Genomic DNA, 17,903 nt, shown 5'->3' with positions numbered 1-17,903 from the left:
GAACTGGGTATCGGTTAATCCCTTCAGCCTTCTGAGCTACAAGGTACTTAAGCCTGTTCTCAAGGTATTGCTGCACCCAAAATGATATGGAATATTTCAAAAAAATAAGTTACTATTGAAGAGCATTGTAGTGCTACAATGGAACTTACAATGGGATCTATATCTTCGACATCAGTAAATGCAGGATTGTTAGCTCGAGCATTCTGAGCTTCTGCTACCCACAATTATCAATTTATAAAGTTAAAATTGCATATAGCTACATAATACAGAGAAGAAAATGGGAATAAAGGACATTAATTTACCTTTTTGGCCTTCTCTTCCTCCTTGTGCTTTCTCTCTTTTTCTTTCTCTCTGATCTTCAGTCCACGCTTCAATGCACTAAAAACCAAGGTTGTGAGAACCGGACCGGTCAATAAACCGGTGAGGTGACTGATTCACTGGTTCAATAGTTTGACCGGGATTCAACCGGAATTCGACCGGTTTAATTAAATGTTAAATAAAATTATTATAAATTTAATATATAATTTTAAATATTTAAATTTTAATAAAATTTAACCTAATAAAATATAAAATTTAAAATTCAAAATTTAAAATTTTAATTTATAACCTAATAATAAAAAATAACAAACAAATCATTTATAACCACTAACCATTAAATTTGGAACAAACATAATCATAATTTAAATTTGGAACAAATATAATCATAATTTGGAACAAAAACATATGAAATCAAACAAACAGACTATGAAATCAAATTGCAGTAACAAATTAAAAACAGAACAAAAACATAATTTAAAACTTACATAAACAAAATCACAAAAACCTGATTAATTCATTTAATTAACAAAATAAAAAAAACTAAAAAGTAGAAGACAGTAGCACTCAACAGAAATTAAATGCAGAAGACAGCAATGAAAAAACAACAATTAACCCAGAAGAAACAAGCAACAATTAATATAATCAAATCCAAAAAATAGCAATTAACTCCCGAAAATAAAAACTGAAGCAGGATAGGGATCTGCTTACAAACTCAAAAATTCATAAACTCAAGTTAAGCAGAAATTAGCAAACTCAGAATCAGAAATCAGAAACCAAATAAAAGTACAAAAACAAGCAAAAGTAAATTGAAGATCGGCGGCGAAGGAGGAATCCAAGTGACGGCGATGGAAGAGGGGAAGTGAGCTGGGGCACAGAGGGGATTGAAGACATGCTTGACGCGCGAGAGAGAGGGATCAACGATGAGGACGGACCGATAGAGACACGATTTCAAGGTGGCCAACGACGACGAAGACAGAGCGGTGACATCAATAGCGAGCATACCTGGCGATGCGAGGTGAAGCAATCCAGGAGAAGAGAATCGCGATGGCGGGGCTCGATGCTGGCTGAGGAGAAAAGTTCGTCGGTGACGGCGGCGCTGGTCGCTGGCTACTGCTCCTGGAGGTCTGGGAGAAAGAGAGTGGCTAGGGTTTCGTGTGGATATCAGAGACAGAGAAAGAAGGGCTGGGTGGTGACTGGGTTAGTGGGTTATGGGTGGGTGTGTGCGAGAGAGAAGGGAGGGAGTTTTATACTTTTATATATATTTTTTATTTTATTTTTTTAAATTAAAAACCGGTAAAAATTTGTCCGGTTCAAGAGGTTCACCGGTTAACCGCCGGTTTGATCGGTTTTTTGTCAAACGATTTTTCACTTCAACCGAACTGGCTAGGGGACCGGTTATTCCGGTTAAACCGGCCAGCCCGGTTCGATTTTTAGAACACTGCTAAAAACAAAGCGAACCAAAAAAATTATATGAAATTTCATGCAACGAAAGGAAGTGGTGATAGGTGAAGAGCAAATTGCACTAGAGATAAAATGAGTTGGCGAACTCACTTCTTGCTTAAAGACTCACCGCCGAGGGCTTAAGTTGTGGTCGCCGACGGAGAAGGAGTTGGAGTTGGAGTTGGAGCTGCAGCCTCCGATGACGAAGGAGGAGGAGATGCCATTGGGGGAAAAATGATTGCCAGAAGAGTAATGAATGAAAAAAGAGCGGTGATCGGAGAAGAAGAATTCTCATACCAACTCAATCCACTACAAGGCCATTTTCAATTTAAGAATTAGGGACAATTAGGTCTTTATCGAATTTTATTGTGTCTCATGTTAGTCTTCAGCTATGTTAGAATTGTCAGCATAAGAGATAATAGACATCTCATCCACTTAACTATTCACATGGGCATTTTTCGTTAACCTTTAAAGTTGGACTCGACAAAAGGATTGTGGTATCCCAAACTTTATAAAGACAGAAACTGATTTGAGATTTTTAAATTCTCAGGAATCGCGTTGTCCCTCCAAGTAAAGGCTAAAAACTAGAGGAGATGTTTACTAGAAAATATAAGGAATTTGATGTATTTTTCATTAAAATACCTTTCATTTGCACATCTACCTATCCCTCCCTCACCTACCTTCTCGTTGTACATACCATCTCTATCCTCCTCAATCAACACCGCTCCATCTTCTGCCACTCGTTTTCCTCCCTCCACCCTTCTCCCACCATAACATACAACAACCAAAACCCAGCAACACAGCTGCACCCCGCCCATTCAAATTCGTCTTTTCCCATATCCACTGTATCAAAACACAAAAAGGATGGTTCCTATGCTCCCCTTTGTGGATCAATATCCTTGAACCCAACGAGACAGTTTTTCACGCCATTGAACTTCGCCAAAATCAAAGGCAACGAGGACTCGCTTAGGCACGTCGAGCAAAATCTAGATCTCAATTGGATCTTAATTGATTCAAATTGAAGCGTGTGGCAATGTCAACGCTGCGACAATTGCTGACCAGAGAGGTGAAGGTGGTGTATGCAGTGGGAGTGGAAGAAGGAGAAGCGTAGTGCATGATGAAGGATGAACAAAAACAGGCTTCGCAAGGATGAGAAAAAGAAACGAAATGAAGAGACAATTCTGTCTTTAAAAAATGTAAAAAAAAAAAATAACTGTGAGATGGAAAGGATATATTTAGGACGATTTTGAACCCAAATAACGTTAGAGGCTATTTGAATTGAGTCAAAACTATAAGGATCAAATAACACTTAACTCAAAAAGAAAAACAGTATGGATGAGTTATTTACCCCAAAAGTTTCGGTTCCTTGATATGTTGAGTTTATATTCAATTTGGTCCCTGAAATTTTAGGTTGGACTCAAATTGACCCCTAAAATTATAATTGACTCAATTCGGCCCCTAAAATTTATAATAGTAACTCATATTAACCCCTGAGTTGATTTTTGTAAATGGAGTGTTGATTTTGCACGTTAACTTGTCAAGATTTGGATCTATCGTCTAGATTTCATATGACTAAAACCTACTAGACCTCCTAGAAACTTAATTAGCTCCTAACATCCTCACGAAGATGACAATAACTAGTTCTATTTGAAAATTTTGTGGCTATGGGAGCAACAATCAAGCTTTTGGAGCTCTAATAAATTTTGATCACATGAAAATTAGGAAAGAAATCTAAATAGTAATAGATTATTAATGTAGCAAATCTACACATTAACGAAAATTAGCTCAAGGGTTAATGTGAGTTACGATTGTAAATTTTGGGGTTCAATTTAAGCTTATTGAAATTGTAGGAGTCAAATTGAATCCGATTTTAAATTTCAAGGACAAATTGAATATTAATTCTGACATATTACATATCCAATTATTGCGAAAAATTAAATGAATTTGGATAAATTTTTTCAATGCGAAGGATTTTCTAACATAAATAATTAAAAATCTTGATGAGTACATTACTTATTTAACAATTAAATTAAAAGAATTATTAAACTAACATCTTAAGAAGCAGCCCTAGCATGAATTCTATATGAAATTATAGGGCACAAAATTATGCAAAAGCACTTAATTAAAAGCCTCCATATATTAATTGCTGACTAATGGAATCTGAAAAGAACATCTAAAAGTTAATTAGGCCCATTTGGCCAGTAGTGACATGCAACCTGCGCCTAACAGAAGTGAGATATTCGCTCCTAATTGGAGCTTCAAATTATTTTGCAGCTTTGGACTCATAAAATCTGCTGCTAGAAGATCAACCAATGCCATGTAAATGAGGATTCCAGCAGAAGCTGAATTGAAGACCCCTTCAACAATTAGAGAAGTTGGGCTATTCTCTTTGTACACACTTGATATCCCCATCCCAATCGCTATTCCAATCGGCGTTGTTAGGGAGAAAAAGGTTGCCATAATTGCTGTTGACCTAGACTCAAACTTTGCCTGAACAAAATAAATATTAACATATTCTCTATTTAGCGATCATCATAATTAAGCACATAGAAAACAGGTGCATAATGTTGTTTTCTTTAAGAAAATTAACAAAGTGTATCTCACTTTAGAGATATAGTATCATTTATCTTCTAAATCACATTCTTCTAATTATGTTCTTGGTTAACTTCTAAACCAAAACAAATAACCTTTTGTATCTCAAGGTATTAATTTCAAAAATCAGGAAAATAGTTTTAAGAAAAATGTTAAATGAATAAATTATTTTAGTAACTAAATCTAACTAAGTTTTTTTTCTTCTTAAATCTTTTTTTTTCTTCTCGTCCTTTTTCTTTAACAAAATTTTTTTGTTATCAACCATTAAACTATTAGACTAATTTAACTAAACTAGGTTATCAAAATAACTTGGTTATTTATCATCAAGGTAATTTTAAAAGTTTCTAAGCATAAATATTTAGGTGGTGGATTCTATAATTGTTATGATTATGGTAGTTATAATAACTATAAAACTTTGATAATACTTAAAACGTATATACAACTAGAATTAAGATTATATTTTTTTATTATTTATAATACCTTTTAATTTAAAAATACGAAATAAGAAGTGTAAAAATGTGACTCTAATTTTATCTATATTTTTTAAATATTTCTAAAGATTTATAGCTATCGTAGTCAAATAACTATTATTACCGTAGAATTTATTTATGAAAAGTGTTGGGTGGCAAGTAGATTTTGTAATTTATAGTCATTAATTAGTTATCAATAATATTTTTAATTGGGTGAGATTACTCATTTTTCTTCTATTGGTCAAGTGCTGACCATATTTTAATAAAAATATTGGCCTCGTAGACTTTCTCTTTATTTATTTATAATAGAAATAAAATTCAGTGTCTTTTATAAAGAAGACTAAAATAAATTTGATTTTTACAAAAAAAAAAAAAGAAAAAGACTAAATGCATGGAAAACTTCAGTTTCTTAGCTAAATCCTGGTTTAAAATATATTTGAGATAGTATATAATAATGTATATAATCAAAAGGTCATTCACTATACAATAACTGATTGGTTTTTGTTTTTTTCTAGCTACTTTGGTGAGCCTAAAAAGTGAGATTCATTATTTCACTCCATTACTAGTACTATATGAAAAAAAATGACGATGTTGTCATCATAGCAACATTTCGTAAGCTATTTCTCCAATTTTCCAAATTGTGCATTAGAAATCACGCCGAACTAACCATTTTCTTTCACTTGCAAATTTTCCAATATCAAAAGAAGGAACAATATATAATTTCACATTTTTTTTCTTATTATATTCTTAAGTCTTAACGCAATATATGATCTCATGACATCAACATAACAATTCAGGTAAAATACCGAATTGTTGAGTTTGAATCCAGAGTTCAGTCATCACCCTTTTATTTGTTCTATTTGAGTTTGAAATTCTATATTCAACTCATGTTTCTCTTTTACAAATAATCTGGAGTTTTACTATCTTTATTTATTTTAAATGGAAGAAAAATATACAAATTGCAGATATTAAAAATATGATAATTCAACCATATGAGAAGTATGTAAAATTTATTATGAAATTGCAGATATTAAAAATATGATAATTCAACCATATGAGAAGTATGTGAAATTTATTATGAACTCCAGTTGAACTCCGGTCGAACCAATAAACTAATGAACTAGTAATTTTATTGATTTATTAACCGGTCCGATTTTCGCAACCTTAGAGGTAAGTAATAGTGTAACACATTTACGGTACCAATTAAAAAATAAAATAACAGTTACTACTAAATTTTTTTTTTTTTTTGGGGGTCATAAGTTACTACTAAATTTGAATACCTGAGATATGCAACCACCAAGGCCCATGCCCTCAAAGAATTGATGAAAAGACAAGGCAACCAAGAGAGGCTTAATGCTATCAATGCTATTTGCAGTTCCCAAAGATATTCCAATTATTACTGAGTGGACCACTATTCCTATCTCCAACACCTGAAACACCCACAACACACCAAGCCAAAGTCCACAAGCCCCCAAAGTCAATAATTAATTATAATTGATTGAAAAAAAAATAACAAAAACATGGGGTCCGCATTAGGGTTAATTTTTTACATATCAGTGATTTAAATGTAAAACACAATATTTTTGTGTTTTATATTATTATGGAAGTAATGTAAATTAATATTGTAATTTTGTAATAAAAATATTTTTTATTTATAAAACGACAAAACGTTATAAAAACCCACAACAATATAATACATAATTTAAGCTTTTTTGAAAAAGTTATCCCCGAATAATTCAACAATAAAAAAAACAGTGAAATATAATTACCTTTAAAATACTTGTTAGTTGTTAAGAAACAAATTTGTGATTTGTGTTTATTGAATGTGTATGTTGAGATCAAACTACAGAGCCAGAGCCTAACGAATGCCGTAATGCGTGAACTGATTTTTTTTTTTTTAACTTATATTGTAACTTGTGTGATGTGTCTCTATATTTTAGTATAAATGAGTTTTACACTGGTATGAAATTTTTTATTTTTTAAAAAATTACAAAATGTTACCTACGTTTTATATGTAAAAATTATTTTTTAATTATTTAAATACAAAACGGTGGCAAACGTTTTATTAAAAAATACTAAAAAAAGGTTGTTCACAAAACGGCAGTGCTGTTTTTATTTTGTAGTTTTTTTTTAATTTGAAAATGAAAAACGTCAATGACGTTTGGTTATTTTTAATTTTTTTTTAATTAAAAAAATAAAAAATTATGAAAAAGGAATCATCAAACTATGAATAACCTAATAACAGTGTATTTTTTTTTTAAATAAAATTCATTAGGACCCTTATTAGTAATTTTAGCATATTTGTCTATTTTTTAGTAATTTTTATTTTTCTTAATTTTTTCAAAAATAAATAGATAAAATAATTAACAAGAATAATTATTAATAAAAATAGTTCAATAATTTTATTTATGTTTATTATTTATAATTTTATTTTAAATCAAATTAGAAACGTACAGATCTACAAGATTTTTACAAGTGTTTAAGCCTATCATTTGATGATTCCTTCTCCATTGTTTTTAATTTTTTTAATTAAAAAAAATTGAAAACAACCAAAACGTGATTAATATTTTGTTTTAATTACTCTATTAGTCTCAATAGTTTTGCGAATTTTCAATTAGGTTCCTATGCTTTTTTTCTTTTTAATTTGGTCCTTGCACTAATTTTTTTTTTCAATTAAGTCCCTCTTCACAGTAATTAGTTTAATTAAATAGGGACCCAATAAAAAAATTAGTGCAGAGACCCAAATAAAAAGAAAAAATGTATAGAGACCCTATTAAAAAAAATTGGTACAAAGACTCAATTAAAAGAAAAAAAAGTATAAGAATCTAATTAAAAACTTTGCGAAACTATAAAGACCAATAGAATAATTAAACTTAACATTTTCTATTTCAGATTTAAAAAAAATACAAATAAAAAACGACACTACCATTTTGTGGATGAAAATTTTTTTTTTTAATAAAATGTTTTTGCCATTTTGTATTTAAATAATTTAAAAAATATTTTTTACATACAAAATATAGATAATGTTATGTACTTTTTAACAGTAAAAAGTCTTATAGCAGTATAAAAATTCACCTACACTAAAATATAAAGGCATATCACATAATTTATTACAATATTAAAAAAATTAATCCACTAAAGTCACTTTAATTTAGTGTATAATTTTTGTCTTTATTTTTCTCTAAAAAATATTTTTATTTATATATGTATTTATAAAAATAAAATTCGTTATTACTAAAATGGAATGGTCCATTAGTAAATATATTTAGCGCTTATTGATATGCTAAATAATAATAAAAATATTGTGTATACACTAAAAATTAGCTAAATTATTATGTGTACACTAAATTAAAAGTAACTCATTAAATCTATCATCATATATTTATATATTAATATATATAATTTAATTTATTTTTAATGTATAATTTATATTTTAATATATATTTCTTTTAATAACTGATATTAATATGCGTCTAACAAGATTCTTATATATAAAACAAGTGATCGATGTTTTACATAATTTAAAAAATAGTTTATATTTTAATATATATTACATATAAATAATTAATTTGATAGTTGATTTTTTACATATACAACTTTATAAATTAGAATTCATTCAAATAAAGACGTCTAAAACGTCTTTTTTTAAAGATATTTTTTAATAATTAAAATTTAACATATATAATTAATTAAACCGTATTATTTTTGTCAAAATTAGGCTAGATAAATTAATTTGACCGAAAAAATAATGAATTAAATCTTAAACCAATTTAAATTAATATTATTTTTTATAAAAAATGACTAAAATATGTTTATTATATATATTTAAAATCTCTAAATCCTAGCTAATCCTATGACGACAGATAAGTAAAAGGATTAGAATTTAGAATTCTAAAAATTAATATGTATAATAAGATTATTTTTAGTTATTTTTTTATAATAAAAATATTATAGTTATTTTTTATAAAAAATAATATTTATTTAAACCAGTTTAAAATTTAATTTACTATTTTTTGGTCAAATTAATTTCTCTAGACTAATTTTAATAAAAATAATATAATTTAATCAATTATATATATTAAATTTTAATTACTAAAAAACATATTAAAAAAAAGTTTTAAATATTTTTATCTAAATGACTCGCTTGTAAATTACTTCTGAATTAACAACAGTGAAGATCACTAGGATTCTAAATCACTATGGGTAACAAACAGAAAATAGTTTCATTTCTCGATAATAGGGAGAAAAAAAAAATCTTACTTGCGATATGATTCTCTTCCTAATTAGTTCAGATGTTACCAAACCCTCGGAAGAATTAGCTGAACCATGAGCATGACCATGTGTGGCATGTGTATGAACATGTATATGACCAACATGAGCATCATGACCATGACCATGACCATGACCATGATTACCCATTTCTTCATCATCAGCAGTAGGAACCTGCTTTGAAATATTAAAGTGTTGCCTATGATAATAGCCACTGGCAAAAGAATCCACCATCAAAGTTCCAATGGAAGCTAACATGGCAACAAAAGCAGCAAAAGGGAAGTTCCCCCACATGGGATCAAGCTGCGTAAGGCATGGCGAGTTCAAGCTCTCAAAGGCCTCTGGTAGAATATGGATGAAGCCGGTGGAGAGAATGACGCCGGCCGCGAACGCCTTAATCATGAAGAAGATGTCGTTCTGAGGGTTAAGTGCTGGGATTCTCTTGCTCACCAATGGTAGGCTTACCCCTAGAGCGCCCGCCACTAGAACGGAAGCTATGGAGATGATTTTGTAGTGAAGAATGACTTCCATTGAATTTGAACCGTCCTTGGGTTTGGTTTCTTGTGTTGTGTGATCACATGTGCAGCTACATGAACCCATGGTTGGGAACATGAAGACAAGAATAATACATGGGCATACAAAGTTGAAGATGGTAAATGATGAACAAGCTTGGGATTTCATCTTTCTTTTTCTTTTTTTAATTTAGTTTTTTGGGAAGGGGGAAGAGAGAGAAAAAAAAAAAGGAGGGGGGTGTTGAAAAGGGGAAGTTGGATGGTGTAGGAAAGTAGGGAATATGTATGGCCGTGTGAGAATTATTTATAAGGAAGATTTGTTTCAGTTTTGTTAGGTAAATAATAATTTTTATAAATAATATGAATAATAAATTTTAAAATTAGTTCAATAAGATAAAAATATATTACATCTTTATGAAAATTACAAATAAAAAAAAGGTTATCATATGTATAATTATATTATTCACTAAATTCATTCTCTCTATACTTTTTTTTCTTGTTAAAGAGAAATATATAAAGGTTTTTCTCTTTTAATAATTAATTAAATTTTGATTGGCTCTCGTAGAAAGAAGTTGCTAACAGCTTAATCAGCCTAAAATGCAAAGGAATAATAATCTATTAACAAAAGCAAAGATGCATGATCTACAAAAATTCTGCGTTTCTTATTTGTACAAAACAATATAAAAAATATTAAAATATCAAACAATATACACAAATTTTAGATGACTATATAAATTATATATAATTTTGTTTTTAAGTCAATACTAATTAATATTTCATTTTTGGTTTACTAAAAACATTGACTTCCTAGTCTTTTTCAAAAGTATATTATAAGTAGTTTAACCTAAGGCATTATTTTACTGTTTATAAACTTGTAATGATTTTGAAATTTTATCGAGACAATTTGATCGTATGTTATTAGTGGTCCTTAAAATTTTCATTACCAAAGCCTATTATAATTGAGAATGAATATTCTCATGTGAAAAGCTTATGTAGCATTATTGATCAGATGTTTTTGTGGGTCTATATTTACTCATATTTTTTAATTAATGATAAAAATCAAAGTTTAGAAAAATCATACGATACGATCGATTCTTCTCCTTATGGTAAATAATTGTTGTTTAGTAAAAGAAAAATATTAAAAAGTTATCAAATTTTATTATTTTTTATTATTAGTTAATTATTAATATTTAAATAATTTTATTAAGTAGATAACAGAGAATGCGAACAATGTAAACAACACGAATCTCAGGTCTATTAAACATAAAAAAATATGTCAATATAATTATCCATCTTTATTTTCAATTTGACTTTCACCTTTTCTATTATCAATTTTCACCTTCACATATTCTAAACCCTATTTTCACCGCATCTATTTCACTGCAGCCTCCTTGTCACGTCACCACTGCTGTCGTCATCGCTGACTGTCCAAACGTCAGCGCCGCCGCCTTCCTCTCCATCATGCCACGGCTGTTGTGCCGTCTTTCTGCCTTGTCGCACTGCTGCTGCTATATGCCGCCGATCATCCCACTCACGCCACCACCATATAACATCCAGCTAAGATCAAAAGAACATCTGTAATTTTATACTATGCAACATTCATGTACAATAAAAAGAAACATCTGGCTAAGATCAAAGAAACATCTGCAATCCTATATTAAGAAGCATCCATATATAATAAAAAGAAACATCAAGCTCTTAGTACAATAAAAAGAAACATTTAGCTAAGAGCAAAACAAAAAATCTAAAACACATCCAAAAAAATCCAAATCACAGCAGAACACGGGAGAGGGTGCGAGACAGTAGCAGCGATGCCCCCAGATCGCGAGACAGCGGCAGCGACATGGGGTTGCGAGACAGCAGGCGGTGGCAACGGTACGGGGATCGTGAGACAACGGGCAGCGGTGTCATGAGAATTGGTGGTGATCGCGTGACTGATGAATGGACGCACAACTTGTGTCACTCGCCGTTAGAGCTCCCTCCAACAACGATGGCGCACTGTGGAGACGGAACGGTGGCGGTCTGGACGACGAATGGTTAACACAGTGAGAAAGAACAGAACGTAGTGTGAGAGTGTGTTTAGAAAAAGTTAGGTTTCTTGATCTTAATGATTCATATTGAAATTCAAAAATTTAATTATTCTAAATTAATTAATTAAAAATATGATTTTTAAAATTATTTTAATTTATTATTTACGTTATTTAATATGAGTATTATTTTTCTATACTTTCTCATATTTAAAAATATGAGCTAAAATATATATTATTAAAATATTAAATTAAAAAAATTAAATTAATGATTAAAAATAATGATTAAAAATAATAAATTTTAATAATTTTTTAACATTTTTATTATTAAAACGTAAAAGTTTGTGCATTATCGAATATTTTGTTTTGAATTCTTTTTCTTAAAGATCAAAGGTTGGGAGCACATATATATAAAAAGACAAGAGGGAAGAAAAATAAAGCCACTCTTAGAGGTTGAGAACGTAAGCATCTTTATATATACTAATATAGCATAAACATGTAAGTGTGTAATTAGACCACACATATATATTAAAAGAAAAGTCTAAAGGCGAGGGAATGAAGTGTTGCATGTGATTTAGTGCAAGAGGCTATAGGAGGTTGAACTCTATACCGAATTGGAAATATATAAGAAGTTTTGTATAACAATGAAAAAGTTGTGAACACTTTATGCTGGATTGAAAATTTTTTGCATTTAATTTTCATGGTTAGGAATTACATAGATGAATAATTTTGTTACCATGAGAAAGTATGTACGTCTATCTTTATGTGTATGAAGAATGATACCTTTATATTAAAATTAGTCACTAAATCTTTATATATATATATATATATATATTGAACTCTATGCTGAATTGAAAATATACAGAAAATTTTGTATAACAATGAAAAAGTTGTGAACACTTTATGCTGGATTGAGAATTTTTTGCATTTAATTTTCATGGTTAGGAATTACATAGTTAAACAATTTTACTAACATGAGAAAGTATGTACGTCTATCTTTATGTGTATGAAGAATGATACCTTTATATTAAAATTAGTCACTATATATATATATATTGAACTCTATGCTGAATTGGAAATATACAGGAAGTTTTGTATAATAATGAAAAAGTTGTGAACACTTTATACTGGATTGAGAATTTTCTGCATTTAATTTTCATGGTTAGGAATTACATAGTTGAACAATTTTGCTAACATGAGAAAGTATGTACGTCTATCTTTATGTGTATGAAGAATGATACTTTTATATTAAAATTAGTCACTAAATCTTTATATATATATTGAACTCTATGCATATATAGGAAGTTTTGTACATCAATGAAAAAGTTGTGAACACTTGATGCTGGATTGAGAATTTCCTGCATTTAATTTTCATGGTTAGGAATTGCATAGTTGAACAATTTTGCTAACATGAGAAAGTATGTACGTCTATCTTTATGTGTATGAAAAATGATACCTTTATATTAAAATTAGTCACTAAATCTTTATATATATATATATATATATATATATAGAACTCTATGCTGAATTAGAAATATACAAGAAGTTTTGTATAACAATGAAAAAGTTGTGAACACTTTATGCTGGATTGAAAATTTTCTGCATTTAATTTTCATTGTTAGAAATTACATAGTTAAACAATTTTGCTAACATGAGAAAGTATGTACGTCTATCTTTATGTGTATAAAGAATGATACTTTTATATTAAAATTAGTCACTAAATCTTTATATATATATATATTATTTAATTTATTTTAAATTTATATTTTATATTAATAAATTATTTTGATATATATTTAATATGATTTTTTTATGTATCGACAATGTTATATAAACAAATATTTTTGTAGCTAAGTCTAATTAAATTAACACAAATCTAACATAAAAAAAAAACATGCGCACATGAGTCACTCACTTTTCTTATTAACATTATACAAAAATTTAAGAATATAGACAGAAATATTTGCACACAACAAAAAAATTTTATCCATATAACACAAAAAATTTTACATATAGCACATAAAATTTTGGTGCAAATATATTTTGTTGGTTAGGTGAATTAATTGTATTCTTGAAAAACTTTTGTGTTGTGCATAAAAAATTGTGCTGTGTAAATTTTTGTAATATATATATTTTGTTAGTTGTGTATCAATATTTTAGATATGTAGTCTTTTAAAAATTTGTGTTATACTCCAATATTTTTGTATTGTACACTAAATTTTCTGTGATATATATCAAACTTTCTATGTTGTGTGTATTTTGTTAGTTGAATATCAATGTTTTAAATATGTGGTCTTTTAAAAATTTGTATTGTACACTAAAATTTTTGTGTTGTATATCAATTTTTGTGTTCTAGTGTTTTGAGCATATATGAAAAAAAACAAAAAGATGAAGAAAACTAAGATGATAATGATAAAAGAGGATGAGGAGAAAAAATCAAATAAAAGAAGAATACTTAAGAAAAAAAAACATCTGATGACAACAATATTACATTGTTGAAGAAAAAGCCGGTAAAAAAAGAAATTTGAAGAAAAAATGACGACGACGTTATTTTAGTGGTTGTTAAAAATGCCGACAAAAGCCTATAATAACGACGACTACATTAAAAATGACGACGATTACATTATTTTAACAACCACTACAAAAAATTCTGGTAAAAACGATAATATTACGTTCTTAAAAATGATGACAACTACATTAAAAAAAATCGCATTTATCTAACTTAATTGGAACTTGGTTGATAAAATTATTTGGCCAGATAAAAATTATTGTTTACGTATAGAGAAAATTCTATTCTCCTCCTTTACGAGATATTAAAATGACACTTCCCTCTTCTCTATTTTATAAATGTACATTCTCCTCCCTTTTAATTTTTAAAAAACCTCCTCTTTAATCTATTTTAAACTTTTTGTGTTAACTAATGTTAACTTTATCCATTTTTTAAGAAAAAATACGCATTAGCAAAAATTTTATTTTTTATCATTAAATTTTCTTACCAAAATACCCTTTAATAAATTATTCTTTTATTGATTAAATTGTGTTTTTTAAAAAATTTAATAATTATATTTTTTTTCTAAACTATTCTTCAATAATTTTTTAATTATTAAATTATAATTTTACCAAAATTTTTGTTGACAATTTTTTTATATTTTACTATTAATTTTTTGATATATATATATATATATATATATATATTATTTTAACATTAAATAAAAAATTTTAGTAAGATTATTTTTCAATATCAATATATATTAATTGTTATACATATTAACAGTAGTAAGATTTTTTATTTAATGTTAAAATAATATATATTAATATCAAAAAATTAATAGTAAAATATAAAAATAATTGTTAACAAAAATTTTGGTAAAATCATAATTTAATATCTAAAAAATTATTGAAGGGTAGGTATTTTAAAAAAAAAATTAATTATTAATTTTTTAAAAAATATTTTGGTAAAAATACAATTTAATCAATAAAAAAATTATTAAAGAATATTTTGGTAAACAAAATTTAATGATAAAAAATAAAATTTTTGCTAATGAGTATTTTTTTTTAAAAAATAATTTATTTTTTCTTAAAAAATGGATAAAGTTAATATTAGTTAATATAAAAAATTTAAAATAGATTAAAGAGAATTTTTTTTAAAAATTAAAAGGAAAAAAGTATATTTATAAAATAAAAAAAATGTCATTTTAGCATGCTATAAGAAAGAGGAGTGAAATTTTCTCTTATGAATATGGTTGCTTTATGGATACTTGCGTCGGTATGTAAAGGGAGGTATTGCTCTTTAAATAGTTTCATATAATGCTTTGGAAAAACTACCAAAAGTACCCATGAAGTTTACGAACGCTGACAAAAGTACCCATAAACTAAGGAAATTAATGCTGTACTCATGAAAGATGGTTCCTATGACAAAAGTATCCAAATTCTAATTTTTTTGTTGATTTTTTAATAAAATTCCTAAATTACCCCACCCTAACCCCATTCTACTATTACTCCCTCTCTTTTCTTCTTCCTCTCTCATCACTTATCCCTCAAAAACCCTCACAGAGTCACAGAAATTCTCTTCTTACCTCCTCATTGCCATCCGCCACCCACCTACTTCATTACCGCCAATCTCTTCCCCTCTCACTGCTTTTCTCTCTCACTATTAAGGTGACTACAACACCTTTATCGCACACCTGTGACCCAACCTGAGGAGAATGCTGCCGTGGCACGCCTGTTGCAGTCGAGGAGAACACCGTCGTTGCACACCTGAGAGGAGAGAGAGGGGTCGTGGTACTCTTGCATGCAGAAAGCGGGTTTGGTAAAGAGAAATTAGTGAAGAAAGGGAGGTGCCACTGTGGATGGAGATTCTGCCATTGACGATGTTACAGTCGGCCAGCGAAGAAAAATGTATTTCTTTTTTTTAAATATTTTTATTTTATTTTTCTTATTTTCAGAAATTGATTTAGTTACTACTAAAATGATACTGTTATATTTTTTTTAAAATCTGCTTCTATTTTTTATGAAGGCTGAGATTGATTTACAGAAGACCTAGTTGATGGCTACTTCTACTTCTGATTTTTGCTGAAATAAATTTCAAATTGGATGAATGAATTTGTTGATTTTTTATGGTTGATGACTTTTTCTATTTCTAGTTTTGCTAAAGTGAATTGAAATTGGATGAATGAATTTGAAAATTTTTATGTTTTGAGTATTTTTTGGTGTTTGATTAATTTAGTTTGGGTATGGATTATAAACTTATGAGTGAATCGGTTGAGGTCCGATCCTCTATCACCACCACCACTACCATTGATTTTGGTCTGGTTTGTCGTAGGAGTAGTTTTGGACTCCATGGCAATAGTTGGTGCAAATTGAGTTATGAAAGGTTGAAAAAGTGAATTGAGATTGAGTGTAGGGTAGTTTAGAAATTTTATTAAAAAATCAATAAAAAATTAAGATTTGGATACTTTTGTCATACGAAACCCATCTTTCATGGGTACAGCGTTAATTTTCTTAGTTTATGGGTACTTTTGTCAGCGTTCGTAAACTTTATGGGTACTTTTGGTAGTTTTTCCTAATGCTTTTTTCAGAATATATTGCTTTTGTATATCAACCAAAACGTTAGTAATTTTTTACATAAATTAAAAAGTATTTATTATTATTATCATGGAAAAATTTGTATTAGGCAATTCTAGATTTAAATAAATTTTATAGATATAATTTAGGTTTAATTATTCTGTTGGTTTTTATAATTTTGTGAAATTTTTAATTAGATCTCTATACTTTTTTTTTTAATTGGATCTCTGCACTATTTTTTTTAATTAGATCCCTCTTAGTAGTAATTGGCTTAATTATATAGAAATCCAACTAAAAAAAATTGGTACATAGACTCAAATAAAAGGAAAAAAATTATAGAGACTCAATTAAAAAAAAATTAGTGCAGAGATTCAATTAAAAAAAATATATATAAAAACCTAATTAAAATTTTTATAAAATTATAGAAATCAACAGAATAATTAAATCTATAATCTATAATCTATATTATAGGAACCAACAAAGCAGGATTTAGTTTTGCATTGTAAGTAGTGTATATGTTTTGGTTAAAACTTAAAAGAGATTCAATAATGTTGTAATAACAAATATATATACAAATTTCAATATATTTCAAAAGGCACCGGTATAATTATGCAATTCTTGTACTTGTGACTAATTTTTTAGTTGTGTATTTTTTTTTCAAATTCAGTGTTAGATTAAAAGTTTGTATTTTATAAATTATTTCAAATTTTGTATCAACTAAAAATTATTTGATATATTTTTTACATATTCAAAAATCAAAGTAATACATGTTTAAAGTGTACAGAAATAAAATCTGTTCAATTATACTCTTATTGGCATCATTCTTGCTGGGTAGTTTTTCAATTTTTAGTTATTACTAATATATAATTTATTAATTAATCATTTAAAATATTAAATTATTGTTAATATATTTTTAGTTTAATTATTTTGTTGGTCTCTATAGTTTTGCAAATTTTTTAATTAGATTCTTATATTTTTTTTTCTTTTAATTGGGTTACTACACCAAATTTTTTTTAATTAGGTCTCTTTTAGTAGTAATTAGCTTAATTGTATAAGGACCCAACTAAAAAATAAATTGGTGGAGGGATTCAAATAAAAAAAAAATGTAAGGACTCAATTAAAAAAAATTAATATAAAAATTCAATTAAAAAAATATAAAAATCTAATTAAAAATTTTATAAAACTATAAAAACTAACAGAATAATTAAACC

The 17,903-nt window shown here is 27.9% G+C and overlaps 1 protein-coding gene across 1 annotated transcript; it reads right to left on the bottom strand.

Moving 5' to 3' along the window:
• Positions 1 to 3,876: 3,876 nt before the first annotated feature.
• Positions 3,877 to 9,875, bottom strand: ZIP1 (zinc transporter 1 precursor). Its single transcript, XM_016313798.3, has 3 exons — positions 9,081 to 9,875; positions 6,101 to 6,250; positions 3,877 to 4,248 (listed from the first exon to the last, which is right to left on the bottom strand). The coding sequence occupies exons 1-3, from the start codon at positions 9,768 to 9,770 to the stop codon at positions 3,943 to 3,945; spliced, it is 1,146 nt and encodes a 381-aa protein (XP_016169284.1). The 5' UTR covers positions 9,771 to 9,875; the 3' UTR covers positions 3,877 to 3,942.
• Positions 9,876 to 17,903: the final 8,028 nt, after the last annotated feature.

This window comes from Arachis ipaensis, chromosome B8, assembly GCF_059453495.1.
Source record: "Arachis ipaensis isolate K30076 ecotype BB chromosome B8, ASM5945349v1, whole genome shotgun sequence".
NCBI lineage: Eukaryota > Viridiplantae > Streptophyta > Magnoliopsida > Fabales > Fabaceae > Arachis > Arachis ipaensis.
This window is presented reverse-complemented; position numbering and strand designations above follow the sequence as displayed.

What these genes read in the sequence shown, in the direction of transcription:
- ZIP1 (XM_016313798.3), bottom strand. Translation starts at nt 9,770, where the DNA reads ATGAAATCCCAAGCTTGTTCATCATTTACCATCTTCAACTTTGTATGC. An exon ending in GGAAGAGAATCATATCGCAA is followed by an intron (nt 6,251 to 9,080) that starts GTAAGATTTTTT and finishes TGGGTGTTTCAG; the next exon opens with GTGTTGGAGATAGGAATAGT. An exon ending in TTGGTGGTTGCATATCTCAG is followed by an intron (nt 4,249 to 6,100) that starts GTATTCAAATTT and finishes TATTTTGTTCAG; the next exon opens with GCAAAGTTTGAGTCTAGGTC.